The sequence below is a fragment of the Bubalus kerabau genome, chromosome 15 (assembly GCF_029407905.1).
Source record: "Bubalus kerabau isolate K-KA32 ecotype Philippines breed swamp buffalo chromosome 15, PCC_UOA_SB_1v2, whole genome shotgun sequence".
NCBI lineage: Eukaryota > Metazoa > Chordata > Mammalia > Artiodactyla > Bovidae > Bubalus > Bubalus kerabau.
The window spans coordinates 46,934,816-46,951,048 of NC_073638.1; the positions used below are offsets into that span (position 1 = coordinate 46,934,816).

The 16,233-nt window shown below is 49.3% G+C and overlaps 1 protein-coding gene across 2 annotated transcripts; it reads right to left on the reverse strand.

Moving 5' to 3' along the window:
• Positions 1-2,664: 2,664 nt before the first annotated feature.
• Positions 2,665-13,360, reverse strand: CCKBR (cholecystokinin B receptor). 2 transcript variants are annotated; one of them, XM_055547698.1, is made up of 5 exons: positions 13,210-13,360; positions 5,011-5,262; positions 4,610-4,859; positions 4,170-4,327; positions 2,665-4,030 (listed from the first exon to the last, which is right to left on the reverse strand). In XM_055547698.1, exons 1-5 carry the CDS (start codon positions 13,358-13,360, stop codon positions 3,492-3,494), a joined length of 1,350 nt encoding a protein of 449 aa, XP_055403673.1. In that variant the 3' UTR covers positions 2,665-3,491. The 2 variants fall into 2 exon arrangements, with proteins under 2 accessions (XP_055403673.1, XP_055403674.1); XM_055547699.1 differs by lacking the exon at positions 5,011-5,262.
• Positions 13,361-16,233: the final 2,873 nt, after the last annotated feature.

Consider the following 16,233-nt stretch of genomic DNA (forward strand, 5'->3'; position numbering starts at 1 on the left):
CTCCAAAATCACTGCAGATGGTGATTGCAGCCATGAAATTAAAAGACACCTACTCCTTGGAAGGAAAGTTATGACCAACCTAGATAGCATATTCAAAAGCAGAGACATTACTTTGCCAACAAAGGTTCGTCTAGTTAAGGCTATGGTTTTTCTAGCGGTCATGTATGGATGTTAGAGTTGGACTGTGAAGAAAGCTGAGCGCCGGAGAATTGATGCTTTTGAACTGTGGTGTTGGAGAAGACTCTTGAGAGTCCCTTGGACTGCAAGGAGATCCAACCAGTCCATCCTAAAGGAGATCAGTCCTGGGAGTTCATTGGAAGGACTGATGCTGAGGATGAAACTCCAATACTTTGGCCACCTCATGCGAAGAGTTGACTCATTGGAAAAGACCCTGATGCTGGGAGGGACTGGGGGCAGGAGGAGAAGGGGACGACAGAGGATGAGATGGTTGGATGGCATCACCGACTCGATGGACATGAGTTTGGGTGAACTCTGGGAGTTGGTGATGGACAGGGAGGCCTGGCATGCAGCAATTCATGGGGTCACAAAGAGTCAGACACGACTGAGCGACTGAATTGAACTGAACTGAATACATTAATATATATTTCTTATAAATCACAATATTGCAGAAGATAATGTAATTCTTCCCATTTTACAGGTGAGACTGAGACTCATTGAGATAAGTTGCACAAAATCACACAACTTTTAAAAGGCAGGACCACTGGTACCCAGATCTTCAAGGTTTGAAGGAAGGCAAAACAGCTTAATGGAAGGAAACAAAGCTTTAGAGGCAGAAACCTGAGCTCAGTTCCTGTCTCCCTTCTAGCTGCAGGGCCTCACGCAACTCCCTTAAGCTTTCTCAGCTTCACTTTCCTCTTCTGTCAAATGAAGAGAAATGTTCTGGAGAAGAGTTTTGAGAATGAGATGAATTAGTATATATAAACTCCTGTCACACAGAATCAAGAAGCATTGGATTTCACCCCTACCCACTCCATCACTCCACCTTCTAGGCCCAGGCTCAGTCATCTTCCCATGACATCATGCTGTTCCCTGCCCAGGATGGGAAATCAGGCAGGAACATAAATAACTATGCTAGAAGAGAGAAAGCAGTAAGTACTCTATGAGCAGACAAGCTTTGTGAGGATGACCAAGCAGGACTTCACGGAGACAGTGATATTAAAATCCAGACCTGAAATGTTCTGTCAGATTTCCAGAGATGGAAAATAGATGGAAGGACCCCAAATTCCACATCAGGTAACTAGATCAGGCACAGGGTGACGGATGTGTAAGTATTCTGTAGAAGAAAAGACTGCGCAGTATGGGAAATGGCATTATTTCAGGCTGTGCCTATGTGCTAGGTTCTAGGGTAGCCCTGGACCACCATACTTGAGCTCATATTCCAGGCTGAGAGGCTTGGAGTATGAGCTCTCCATGACCTCATGAGCTATGAGTACCAGCCCTCCCTTGCTGAGCTCCCCACCACCATCTGACGGACATTAGGAACCTGGGCCCAAGCTGGAGGGACTGACAGTGGGGGAGCCTCTTCAAGGCTGTATCTCCTTCAGAAAGGATGGTGGGAATGAAGATCAGGGAGTGCCGTGAAGGCTGTGGGCAAACCTACTCCCACCCCCTGGAAAAACTGGCATGAGCGAGCAAAGCTCAATATCTTGCTTTCCACAACTCCAACCAGCTGGGATTCTATTTTTAACCAGTACTGTCTTAGTTGACAGCTTGGAACGCCTTCTCCCTCATTTTCTTCCTTCCTCCTGCCTCTTGCAGCCGAGAGCCCTGCAGAAAGGATGGATAGGAGCAGCTCAGAACTGGTAAACAGACCACTCTCCTTTCTCACTGCCCTTCACTCCATCCAGTGTTTGTTCAATGTCGTTAGTGGGTGGATTTTAGAGGTATTATTGGCTGTGAAGCTAATGGAGCTTACATCTCAGGGATCCTCACTTGCAGGGATCTCTTCCAAGGCCCTGGTCAGTGTCCTAGCAATTTTGTAGCTGTAATTTTGCATTTTTTTTTCTTAAAAAAGGGACATCCAATTTTATAAGCTCAAGGCCCACAAAGTTTGGGTCTGACACCAGAGGGTATGGCTTCTCTTCCACCTCCAGCTCAGTGTCTACTTCAATAAGATCATTCCTGTCTTGCTTTAATTTCTTGTATGACCTTGAGCTGCTTTCTTTCTTGTGCTGGGTCTCAGTTTCTCCACCTGTTACAAGATGAAGTGTCAAGGAGCCCTCTCCTAGCATACCACACCTCTGTCTATTTCTGTGCGTTCCCTCGGTGAGATCATCTGTTCTTCCTGGTTTGTCACTGTATGTGCAGGGGTGATTTGCTATCTCTGCCTCTCTCTGGGGCTGGATCAGTCTTATAGTCAACAGGGAGACTGATTTCCGGGATTTTCATTTAGGTTCAGCCCCCCCCCCCACCTCCTTTCCCACTGCACCTCTCCTTGTTGCTGGCCAGTAAAAGGTGCTTCCACAGTTAACAGTGCATTAAAAGGCCCAACTCTTTAATTCTGTATATCTGTTATGTTCTGACCCCATATTATTACAAATACACAGTGAATAAACTGAGTCTTAACATACAGTGCTTTCTTTTTTCATTAAAATTTTAATAAGCATCTATTAATACAGTACCCTAACAAGGGGACCACTTTAGGACAGTGTGCTTAGGAATGATGATGTGCCATGCGTATTCCACCCCTAACCTTATTCTCAGCTTCGTGACTCTGGTGTGAGGTGGGTCCAGGCTGACCACTCAGAGAGAATTCACACAGCCTCATCTAGACTCAGACCATGGGCTTTTTGGCAGGGGGTCATGAACTCCTGTTCATGATCAGCATGAGCAGCAGGGGGAGGGACCTGACAAAGAGGACTCCCAAATCCCATGCCCCCTCACATGCCCCAGAAAAGTCCAAAAAGGAAATTGAGGGGGAAACCAAGTCATTTATCATTTCTTGAAAAAGTCCGGTGAGGGGATTATTTAACTGGAAAGGAATGAAGGGACTTCTTAGTGCAAAACAGCTCGTTGGTCCGGGAAGTGTGAGATTAGGCAGGTTGGTGTTTGCAGCACTGATTGGGGAAGGGCACTGTGAGGTCAAACTATGGGCACAGCGGAGCATCTCAGGAGTCATTCCTGTGCCAGGCTCCAGAGCCCTGAAAGATTCAATGCCCCTGCTATACGTGTGAGAGGCAGGTCAGCCCCTGTCGGTTTCCACAGTGTGGAGACAGTCCACAGCTAGGGACGCTGGGTCTGTCCAAGGTCAGTGCCATGGCTCTGTGTGCCAGGCTCAGTCCCTCATTGAGTGCCTCCTTTTCTGTGTGAGGGTCTGGTTTGTTTCCTTAGTATCAGGTAAGCCACCCTTTCCTGGCCATTGGGGTTAGTCAGTCTCTCGTGTCAGCTGGTCTGCTCTCTTGTGTGTTTGGACGGGGCTGAGCTGGTAGGAATCCGCCTGTCCTGCCTCAGCCCCGCTCCCGCTCCACCCCTCAGCCAGGCCCCAGCGTGCTGATGGTGGTATAGCTCAGCCTGGACAGTGAGGCGATGGAGGGGGTGGGAGGGTCCTCGTCCGGCAGAGGTCTGGGGCGAGCCCGCGGAGGCCGAGGACAGCAGCGGGTGCAGGTGTCAAGGCAGGCCTGGCGAAAGCGACGGTGCATGAAGCAGTAGACCAGGGGGTTGACACAGGCAGAGGCGTAGCTTAGCAAGTGGATGAAGGAGATGGGCGCACCCGAAAGTGCACGATGTGCGCCTGGGCCGTCGAAGGCGCGCCACGTGTTGGCGCTATACACCGGCAACCAACACAGGAAAAAAAGCACAACGATCACCAGTAACATCCGCACCACGCGCTTCTTAGCCAGCAGCTTGGCCTGGGCTGGCCGGGTGCTGGATCCTGGGCCAGGCGTGGGCGCGGTCAGCGCAGACATCTCCAATGCAGGCCGGGAGCGCGGAAGCTGTACATAACAGCCGTCGCCGTCCTCACCCGCCAGCCGGGTCTCAGACCGGCAACGTCCGTTCGCCTGGGCAGGACCTGAGCACAGACCGTGGGCGGTCAGATTTGGAGGCTGAATCCTCCAAAGCCCGCACATTTCAGCCCCACCCACTTTATGTCCCGCCCCTTCCCAAAGTCCCGCCCTCTCCTGGATTTCACACACCTTGTCCTGGGCCACCAGGCAGCCCTCCCTGACTTCCGACCCGGCTCTGGCTCTCGCTGTCACTGTCACCGTCAAAGCGAAGCCCTAAGTAGAGCTCACGGGAGATAAGCCCGTAGGCCACCGCCATAACCACCCCAGGCACGAAAAACAAGAGCAGGAGCAGCAGTACCGACCTGGAGACAGAGCGCAGACCAGTCAGTGCGGGTCCCTGTCCAGCTATAATCACTGATGGAGGAAGACTGAACTGGTGTATCTAGGGCTGGTGACCATGTCCCAGAGGTAGAGGTAGGATTCGGGGTACAGCTGGTAAGGGCTAGAGAACTGGGGAGGAGCCCCGAATGGGGATCCCAGGGTGGTGGGTCGTGATAATTGTTGGAGCAAGATTCTGGGTAATGCTTCTGAGTGATGGAGATAAGAGAAGGGAATTCTCAGGAATGGGTAATAGGCACCCTCACCAGGTTTGGCGAACCCGCGCACTGGGCCACCGGTGCATGCATTGCAAGACACGAGGCCCCGCTGGCTGCACGGCAGTGTACACTGGGTAGGGCACCATGAGCAGTCCCGACAGCATCCACGTGGCTACGATCACACGAGCCGCGTGGGAGCGCGTCTGCCACACGCGTGCCTGCAGTGGTCGGCAGATGGCGCTGTACCGCTCGAGGGCGATGGCCACGAGGCTTAGCGTGGACACGCTCACAGACACCCCTAGGAAGGAAGAGGAAAGGGTTACCTAGGAAACTTGCGCTACACATTCCCCAGTGTGACTTCCATACTCCAGACGAAGACAAACCCCTACATTCGGCAAGGACTTTAGGGGAGGAGAGGGCTAAGGGAGGCAGGGCGATTGTTCACCTACCCATAAAGTAGGAAACCGCCTTGCAGACGACTGTGCCGAAGATAAACGTGCCCATGAGATTGGGCAGGAGGGTGAAGGGCATGCAAGCCACAGCCAGCAGGAGGTCGCTGACTGCCAGTGAGAGCAGGAAGGCATTGGTGACGGTCCTCAGACGGCGGCTCAGCCCCAGGACCACGATGATGAGCACGTTTCCTCCAACACTCATCAGAAAGATCACAGCGTACAGGGTGACCCTAATGGCCAGCTCCAATTCTGGGTAGGAAAGAGGTGAGGTGGCAGCAGGGGGTCTGGCCCCCACTCAGCTGGGCTGTCCAGTCTCACTTATTCCTAACTCTTCAAGCCCTACTACCCAGCCAGATCCCCTGATTCCCAAATCCTCCCCCTCCCCCACTGGCCCAGGACCCACTCAGTAAATGGTGAACTTGAATCTGTTACCCTTTTAACCTCTACAAGCCTAGTTAAAGTGGCCTAACTCTACCCTTCCTTAAGAAACCCTGTCTGTTCTCAAGCTTTGCTCCAAATCCTTCTTTCTCTTTGCAGCCAAACTTCTTGAAGACATTATTTGCATCTTTTCATCCACTCCTCAGTCTATTACAATCCAGTGACCTCTTCCCCATTACTGTTCATAAGTGTTCATTACACTTCTTTTCATGGTTACTAAGCTTTAACTACCAAATCCAAAGGTCCCTTCTCAGCCTATTCTACTTAATGACCTCCTGGTATCATTCAACCCTGCTGACTGCTATCTTTTGAGACACAGGTCTGATCGTGTCTTTATTGTCTTAAAAAACAACAATAATCACTAAACAGACAAGCAAAAAGACCCTTTACCTACTCTCAACTGTCTTCAGCTTGTCATCAAGATTCTCCCAGAACTGGCCTTTTCTTCCTCTCACCTCATTCCTGCAATGCACTCATTTAAGCCACCAGATGACTCAGTTTCTGGGAGGCATCAGGTGCACTCATGACTCTCCTTTGCTCACGTTGGTTTCTCAGCCTAAACTGCTCTTTCACTGTTCCCCCACCACTATTCATACCCTCCTCCCCCCATTGAAAGTGAAAGTGAAGTCGCTCAGTCGTGTCTGACTCTTTAGAACCCCATGGACTGTAGCCTACCAGGCTCCTCTGTCCATGGGATTTTCCAGGCAAGAATACTGGAGTGGGTTGCCATTCCCTTCTCCAGGGGATCTTCCCCACCCAGGGATTGAAACCAGGTCTCACGCATTGTAGGCAGATGCTTTACTGTCTGAGCCACCAGGGAAGGACTCTCAATATTAAACTTGTTTTCTGTTATCTGGTGAACTACTTAACCATTGTCGTTCAAGACTAGGACTGACTGCTCCCTCCTCTATAAGGCCTCTCTGGACACCTTATTTGGAGCTAATCTCCCCTTCCTCTGACCCACGCATGTTCCCTACACACCTGTTAGAATGGCCTTTACTTTCTGCCTTGTATTTTAATTATCTATAAACATTCCCTCTCACTCCACAAGCATTTGCAGAGGATTATCTTTATACTAGGCACTGGGGACAAAGATGAACATGACAAATGCCCCAAGAGCTCTCATCTGAGAGCTCACATTCTAGAAGTCTAGAGGGAAACTCAGACGTATAAATAGATATCTGTCACACAGTGTGATAAGAAGTGAGGTTGAAGAATAACAGAATGCTCTGGGAGCTCACAGGAAGGACACGTAGCACTGCTGGGCTAGACAAAGGGCTGACCCCGTTCACTTGTGTCATTGCCTGTTGGGGGGAAGGATTCATCACTGGGCTGCCATATCACAACCAAGACAAAACTGAATTGAATTAAACTGGACCCAGTCACCCCTGCCCATGGCCTCAGTGTGAGGGAAACTGGAGGTTGGAAGGAAAGAGGGCAGGGACAGAGCCTACCAGGTTGGGGAGAGGGAAGGGCCCAGAGCTGCATCATTCTCCATAGCCCCATACATTGGCTGACTTTTGCCTTAACTCCCAAATTAAACTGTTTTTTTCCCCATATCAATAGTTACATACTTATCCAGAAGTTGTTGTAGACTTCAAGGAAGTGCTATTTACAAGAAATCTCCTACCTGAAATGCCTGCAATGCAGGAGACACAGGAGATGCAGGTTTGATTCCTGGGTTGGGAAGATCCCCTGGAGAAGGAAATGGCAACCCACTCCAGTATTCTTGACTGAAAAATCCCATGGTCAGAGGAACCCGGCAGGCTACAGTCCATGGGGTCGCAAAAAGTCAGACACGACTGAGCGACTAAGCAGTACAGTACCCTCCCTGAATCCAGGAATGACATTACTTTCTCAGAGCACACAGCAAGTGAAGAGCCGAATCAGAACAGAATCTTGTCTCTACATTTCCAAAATGCTTTGTCTCCTGCTGCTCCCTCACCTCTCTGTCATTCATCACGCTGCCACTACCAGACTCTACCCTGGCATTTCTTACCGTATTATGATGTTCATGTTCTGTCTCTGCCACTAGACTATGAGCTCTTGAGGGCAGGGGCAGTGCCCACCTTGTTCTTCAGCATGTCCCTAGCATTTGGCATAATGCTTCCTGCACAGGAGGTGTTAACACCTGCTTGCTAATGAATCTTAACTGGATCTCTGTCACTGTCCACATAAACACATCTGCTCTGCTTCTCCTCATCCCTCCTTCATCTCTGTGCTTCTAAAGCTCCAGCATGCACTCTCCTTGCTGCCTCACTGCCTCTGTTTCTTTGGAGACCCATGTTGGAGAATCGTTTGGGTGGTACAGGGGAAGGGGTCAATAACAGGCTGTGATTTGGGATGTGTTACTTTTACTATTATGCACAAACTGTCTATGTCTCATTTAGAAGCTGGGATCCCTCTCTGCAGGGGAGGCTTATGGAAGGTTTGACAATTTGAGGTGTGCGTGTGTATGTGTGTATATAGGGGGAAATAAAGAACATTTGGGAGGGGGGATCTCTGTCAGAGAGGTCCTTGGACCCAAGAAAATAGAACAGGTGGTCTATCTTGCATTTTTGTGTGTCTCCTTTCAGTCCACTGCCCTTCTACGCCCTTCTCCTCTCCTCTCATCCCATCCCTTATCTCTCTAGTTCTGTCATCTCTCTCACATCCTCCTCTGTCCTCTGGATGTTTCTCTTCAACTAGATTTTTCTTTTTTTTGGCTGCACTGTGGAGCCCTGGCAGTGACAGCACTGAGTCCTAACCAGTGGACCACCAGGAGTTCCCTTTCTACTAGTTCTTGATTCAGTAACCACACCTAAAGTTTGGATGACACTCTAAATTGTGAAAAGCTCATTTCTCATTCATTCATCTGGGGTACAGCCATCAGTGCCTTGACAGTCTACCTGTGGGTGTCATTCTGCTGGGGATGAGTGTGTGCTAAATTAGTCATGTCGGACTCTTTGTGACCCTATGGACTGTAGCCTGCCAGGCTCCTCTGTCCATGGGATTCTCCAGGCAAGAATACTGGAGTGGGCTGCCACACCCTCATCCAGAGGATCTTCCTGACCCTGGGATTGAACCTGAGTCTCTTACGTCTTCTACATTGGCAGGTGGGTTCTTTACCACTGTGCCACACCAGCAGATCAGAAATCAGACCAGGGGACTCAGAAGACTGGAACAGTTCAGTTCTGCTTCTGGTGTCTAGAGCATCTGCATTTGTTCTGTCCAGATGAGGGCATACAAGTGTGGGTACAAAAATCCAGATGAGTCACATAAAACAAGAACAGGCTTTTCTAAGAAATGATTCCACAGAACAGTGAAGCTGCTGATGCCTCAGATCCTGCCATTCACTGGTGTCTTGGATTTGGTTACCCATCACACAGACATCAAAGTAGTACCCATGCTTCTGTGGTGAGCATGGATATCATCCAGCTGATTGTGAATGAGAGCAGAGTAAGCCTTGGGAATACTTGAGTATTAGAGATGATATCTGGGTGGGTGAGATTGACACATATTTCTGTGGGCAATATCTGGAGAAGGGTAACAGCTATGTGTCTATAGGTAATATCTGATTGAGTGTGGGTTACCTTTAAGTTTAGGTAATATCTAAATAAGTGTTGTAACATTTGAATGAGCCAGGGTCTACAGATAACATCTCATTTTGTAGGTAACATCTACAGGAAGCATGGGTTACATTCAGAGGTTTGTATGTGAATGAGGGAAATATCCAGCTGATGGTGGTCCTAGATGACTGAGCAGAAGTAATATGAAAGTATATGTGGGCAATATTTAAGTGAGTGTAAATATGAGATGTTAACAGATTAGGATGTTAACCTGATTGAGTAAAATAACAGCGTCTGAGTGACCACAGGTAGTATTTGAGTCTTTGCAGGTATTATCTGAATATGTAAGAGTTATATCTATGACTTTATAGGTAATACCTGGAGATGGGTTCCTTAAGAAAGCATGAGTAATATTTGATTATATGTGGATAATAAAAAAGTGAAAGTGTGTGTGTTTGATGGATGAGTAACATCGAAATGACAGTGGGCAATATTAAAGTAAGTGTGGGTGGCGTCTGTTTTTCTGTGGGTAGCTTCTTTTTTTCCCATTTTATTTATTTTGTAAATTGCAGTATAATTGCTTTACAATGTTGTGTTGGTTTCTGCTGTGCAGCAACATGAATTAGCTGTGTGTATATGCACGTCCTCTCCCCCTGGAGCCTCCCTCCCACCCCTCCTCCTTCCACCTCTCTAGGTCATCACAGAGCTGAGCTCCCTGTGCTATACCATAGCTTCCCACTAGCTATCTGTTTTACAAGTGGTAATGCATATCTATCAATGTTATTCTCGCAATTTGTCCCACCCTCTCCTTCTCGTTCTGTGTCCACAAGTCCTTTCTGTGTGTAGTTTCTGAGTGAACATTGGAAACATTTAAGTGTATGTGGATTATATCAGAATAATGTGGGTAGCAGCCACGTTTCTACTGGTAACACTGGGTGAGCCTGGGTGAGATGTGTCTGTAGGGGTAATAGCTGAGTGAGTGTGGCTGACAGTCTCTGCCGGGTGTGTGTAGGCAGCAGCATCTAGATGACTTGGGCTCTGAATCACTGCACATTCTGCTTGCTCAAGGTCCCTTACTCTATCAACTAGCCCCTCTTCTGCACTTCAACCTTCCTTTCTCTTGGCCTATTCCCCATCAACATTTAAAAAATGTTTTTTTCTCTGCAATACATACACATTCAAAAGACAAACTATATGTGCATGTGCATGTACACACACACACACACACACACACTTCCCCAACCTCATGTTATTTCTAGAACTATCCTGTTTTTTCTTTGTCTCTCTATCTTCAAAACATATGGAAGTTTTTATCTGCATGCCTTGGTTCACTTCTCATAACCCCTTCTCCATGGCCCAAACTTCAACCGACCGTAGTCAGTAATAATACCCTAACCTTAACCCCACAGCTCCTCCTAAGATGTCCTTTCCATTGAATCCGAAGGATGTTATTCTGACCTTATCTGACTTATATTGGCAGCATGTGATACCTTGTTTGAAATTTTCCTTTTTTTTTTCTTCCTTGCCTTCTTGTCTCTCTAATGGTTTCGTCTAGATCTCCTTCATGGACTCCTCTTCTTCTGCTTGGCTTTTAAAAATTGGTCTTCCTCAAGGTCCTATCCCAGGACCTCTTTTTTTTTTTAATCTGACAAAATCTTTGTATGATTTAATCCAGTTTCATAGCTTTCATTACCTCCTCTAGACAAACAAAAACCTTTCAAGTCTGCATTTCCAGCTTGTACCTCCCAGATCCTTGGATTCAACAGCTTACTGGGCAACTCCACCTGGATATTTCACTGGCATTTAAACTCAGTGGGTTCCAAATTGAATGGATAATCTCCTCCTTCAAATCTGTTTCTGCTTCCTTATTATCCTCAATATACAGCACAACAACCATCCAGTTGTCTAAGTCAAAAACCTAGATGTCGTCCCTTGACCTTTTCTTCCCTCTCCATTTCTAATAAATAATCAAGTTCTATGGATTACACTTCCTGAAGTGTTTCTCCAATCCATCCAGTTCTCTCCATCTCCACTGCCAGTAGCTTAGCCTAAGCCAGTATCATCTTTCACCAGGGCCAATGTAACATAATAGCCTTCAAAGGGATGCCCCTCTGCCCATCTCTTGTCCACCCTCTTTACTACAGAACTAATCCTGGCAGCACTACTTCACCTTTCAGCAGTTTCCATTGACCTCGGGATAAAATCTATACTCCTTAGACAGTTCCATACATTTTTCTGGAATCTCTCTAGGCTGGTCTTCATCCTGAGTGTTCATCATTCCTCTCTTATGGTACATGTTCCAGGCACTCAGAAACTGTGATACACTGAATGAAAGTGCCATGGATTTAAACTCTGGGTGTTTATACATACTGTTCCTCTGCTTGAGATGCTTTTTGCCTTTTCTGCCCCTTCATTTGGCTGACTTTCCCTCAGCTTTTTTCTTTTTAAATTTTTCATTGGAGGATAATTGCTTCACAGTATTGTGCTATTTTCTGCTATACATCAACACAAATCAGCCACATGTATACAATATGTCCCCTCCTTCTTGAACTTCCCTCCCATCTCCCACTGCCCCCCACTCCTCTAGGTTGTCACAGAGTACTTCCCTCAGCATTTTAATTTTTATTTCAGTTTACCCTTTACCTCCTCAGCAGGTCAAATTTGATTCCCAAGGCTAAACTAGGCTACAGGTGCTCCTCTTCTGAGTTCCCCCATCCCTCTCAAGGCACGGCCCTCTTTGTCTGGCAATTCCCTGCTTACTTGTCTGTCTCTGCGGCTGAACTGTGAGCTCCTTGAAATAAGAACTGTGTCACTTTTGTTTTATTCCTGTCCCTAGTGCCTAGCACAATCTCTGATTCAATAAATATTTGTTGAGTGAAAGTATCCAAGTGCAAAAATGAGAGAGTATATAACAATGAGCTGAGAAAGTATTTGATATTTTATGGAGGTAAATAAATCCTTCAGACAATTTATTCCTACTTTCCCTTCTAGAGCATGGAATAATTTCCTTCTGCTTAATGCTGTTCCCTGTCCTGGAATCCCACTTATTACTTTTCTGCCTCCTGAACTCCAACTTCAAGGTTCCCCTCTGTGAAGTTTTCAGATCCCATCTCTTTTGGGTGCCCACAATTTGGTCCCTCTTATGGGAATTCTAAATGCTGACTGTGGCTTCTCGCATTGGCTTTTGTCTCTTTCCTGCATTGAAGATGAGAGTCCAGACTGGCTCTAGTTTAGTCCTGTATGCCTGGCACCTAGCCTAGGAACTATAGTAGCAGCTGTCTAGTAACCACTTAAGGAAAGAAAAGGTATGGGAAGGGGAAAATATGACTGGAGCTGGGTCATCAAGAAAATGTAGATGTTGAGTGACGGGAGGAGTGAAAGTCATTTCCAGGACTGGGTGAGTGAGAATGGCCTGGGGATGGGAGAGAAAGGTGGCACAAGGGGATGGGATGATGAATGGGGCAGCCAGGCTCTAGAAGGGTGAAACCTAAGGAAAGGCAGGTTGGAGAGGGGGCTTGGAAGGGACCTAGAGACATTACTTGGAGACACCAAAAGAGAGAGGGTATAGAGCCTTGAGAAGAACTCCAGCTTGGGAGGCAAGGAGATTTGAGGAAGAGGGCAATGGAGAGCAGCTCCCAATCCAATGTCCAGCCTAATTCAGGTTAGGAGATCTCTTGGGGAAGGCAAAGGGTTGGGGTGGGCAACACAGGAGACTGTAAGTGTTTGTAATTGACTGTAACTTCCCATTCAGGTCTTTCAGACTGCCTCTGCCCGAAGCCAGTCCCCTTCATCCCCCCAATCTTGCCTTTCTTCCTTCCTTTCCTTTCCCATTGAGGCTCCCTGAACTGACTGCAAAAGGAAAGGAGAGACTTGGAAGGGATTGGCCAGAGGAGGTCCTTGCTTTCCCACTGTCTCTGTCTAGCAGTGGGCTGTGTGTTGGTGAAGGTGATGCGTTTTGGGGGTGACCAAGAGCTCTGGGGGTGGCGAGGGGGCCAGGGTGTGAAGGGACTCTGACCAGGTAGTGTGAAGCTGGGATGGAGTTTTATGAGCTGTGGAGGACAGATGTGTCAGGGGAGCTGTCTGGGGACGGAGGGAGTACTATGAAGGGATAGTGTGGGCTATCCCTTTGAGGAGGCTATGGGGGGCCTCTGTGAGTGTTGTGGGGTGCAGTGAGAAGGAGCTCGCGGAGGGGGCTTAGGGAGGCACCCACCTCGTGTCCCGGCTCCGCGGATGCGTGGGGGCTCACAGCTGAGGTTGCCGGTGCCGCTGCCGTTGAGGAGGGGGCCCCCCGAGCGGCACAGGGAAGCCCCCGGCCCGGGTCCGGATCCCAGCACGCTCCGGTTTGGCTTTAGCAGCTCCATGGCCACGGCTCAGCCGCCGCCTCCCAGTGCTCGCCCGGGCGAGCTCCCGCTGCGGCTCCACCTGCTCCCGCCGCGATTCCGGCTGAGGCTCGCGCCCCGCCTGGTTCCCGCCCCCAGCCTTGGCCCCTGTTCCTCCGCTCCTCCTCTGCGCGCCCCGCCTCTGCTCGCCTCCCTCCCAAGCTCGGGACCGCCTCTGTCCAGCCAGGTGACTCTCCGCCCCCTTCTCCTGCTCCTGATTTACCCGCGCCCCTCCGCCCTCGCCCGGGGTCTGTCTTGCCTCCCGCCCGGGGGGGCTGTCCGCACCCCACCCCCTAGATTTCTCCCTTCTCTTAGAGATTTCCTTCCCGCCCACTCCCCTTCACCAGCGTCCCGGTTCCCGGGAATTCTCGGGAGCGTGTGTATCTGTGTGTGTTGGCGAGGGTTGGGGAGAGGTTAGTAGTGGATGGAGAAGTTGCGGGGAGGGAGGCTGGGTAAGAAGGCAGCGTTAAGAGGGACAGGGTAAGGCGCGGCTGCCGCAGGGTTTAGCATCTTTTCCTGGTGGGTCGGGGAACGAGGAGGTGGCCACCGAGACGCTGGGATCACCGGCTGCGTCGCAGACACCTTAGCCCGCGGGAAGCGCCACGGTACCCAACTATGCCGCAGTGGCCTCAGTGACCGTGACACCATCGCTGGTCGTTCCCTGCAGCTCTTTGCCTCGGGGTAGGGGTAGTCCCTGCATCTGTTCCCCGCACCCTCACCTCCTACATCAGGCCCAACACCCAAGCTTCCACGCAAAGCGCCCAAGGAACCCTCCCCAGCGGGCAACGATGTGGAATGGGGCAGCATTCCCGCCCCGCTGGGGAAAAGGGCTGCCTGGAGGAAGAGTGACTTGGGGGTCGAGGGGCGGCCAGGGTAGCGGCGAGAACTCCCCGGGATAAACAGGAGTGAGGTGGGGTGAAGGTGGGGTATGGTTCGCTTCCCAGCCCAGCGCAGGCTTAACCCGGGAGGAGGCGGCTCGCTTTCTCTGTGGTCTCCAGGCAGCGCCCACCCTCACCCGACGCACTGAAGCTCCCTGTTTGTTCTCAGCGCAGGTGTAGCAGCCGGTGTAGGGAGTCAGGTTCCCACGGTGGGGCGGGGGTTTGAGGGGGTTGGGGACTGGAAGGGGAGCACTGAGGTGCACCAGGAACACAACTGAACAGGGCAGGCGCAGGACTGCGGTCGGTTCAGCTACTTGGGTAGGACTTGCCTCCACTAATGTTTTCCCCCTGCTCGATGTCATTCTTCTTCATTCCAAAGAAACTTCAACTAACTGGGAATTTCATTCTCTGGCCTGACAGCAGTAGCTGTCAGAGGTGGGAGTTATCAAAGAGAACATTAGACTGGGGGCGAGGTCTGAGTTTACGGGGAATTCAGAGACTTATCCAGTCAGTCTTTGGAAGAGGACCTGATCCAGCTAGTACTGAGTTTATAGAGGTTAAAGATATTGAAAGAGGATTTAAGCCTGAGGTCAGTGGGAATGTCGTCAACCCAACCCCCCTTCTCCTGGCACTGCCTGCCTTCCCCACCATAGCAGCCCGATTTGCTGTTTGTTCAGCTCCAGCACAGGTGAGGGCTCAGATAACCTGCTGAACTTTTCCCATATTGGATGAAGGTAGGGTGTGGGGGCAGGGAAGCAAAGGTAATGTGGGGGGAGGGGAGTGGAAATAGAAATAGACTGGCATTCACTTACTCAGCAATGTGCCAGGTATAGGGCTGTACACTAGCTGTCCAATACAGTCTGTGCCAATTTCCCAAGCTAGTAGGAGAAAATGATAGGTAAACCTATGATGACAACATATGGTCATAAGTGCACCCATCAAGATGCACAGATCAGAAATTTACAGATCATCTTGAATGCCTTACTCCCTTATGCTCCTGCACCCCTATGGTGAAGGTTGTGATGAAAAAAAAAAGAAAAAGAAGGATTTAGTCTCCTTTTTCACTGGAAGATAACCCTCAACTGTCAGTCCCTTCAAGAGTTGCCTGAGCTGAAGAAAGCTAGCTCATTCAAGGTCAGGTTCCCTTTCTGAGGCATCCTACAGTCAATGACTGATCAGCAGAAAGATATAAAGATTCACTTCCCTTACTCTGACAGAGGACAACTTTGAAAGATGTTCCCAGCTCCTCGCTGGGGTTGACTGAGGTCTTTGTTGGGCTGCTCAGCTTCTCCCTTTCCCCGATCCCACGTTCATCCTCTTTCTTACACAGGTGTTGACTCCGAGAGCCCTCCTTAGTAAACATCCTCCACAGTAATCTCTGTCTTAGAGCCTGCTTCCTGGGGAACATAACAGCTTCTCTCCCATGTTCAATCAATCACGAAGTGCTGTTGATTTTAGCTACTGGGTGTTCCTTGAACCATTATGCTTGTATCTCTACTGACATTGCCCATTGTTTCTTGTACTACTCTCCCAGCTTCCTAAGTTGTCCACATTTTAATGGATGCCTCTTTATATCCACCCTCCACCTTGTAACCAGAGTGCTATGTTTGGAATACAAATCTGATTATGCCATTCTTTGGACTTCTGCTGTGGGAATAAACAAAGAATTTTAATAGAGTCTGTGAAGTCTTGGACTGCAAGGAGATCCAACCAGCCAGTTCTAAAGGAAATCAATCCTCAATATTCATTGGAATGTCTGATGCTGAAGCTGAAACTCCAATACTTTGGCCACCTGATGAGAAAAAGACCTTGATGCTGGGAAAGGTTGAAGGTGGGAGGAAAAGGGGATGATAGAGGATGAGATGGTTGGATGGCATCACCGACTTGATGGACATGAGATTGAGTAAGTTCCCTTACATGAGATTGAGTAAGGGAGTTGGCGATGGACAGGGAAGCCTGGCGTGCTGCAGTCCATGG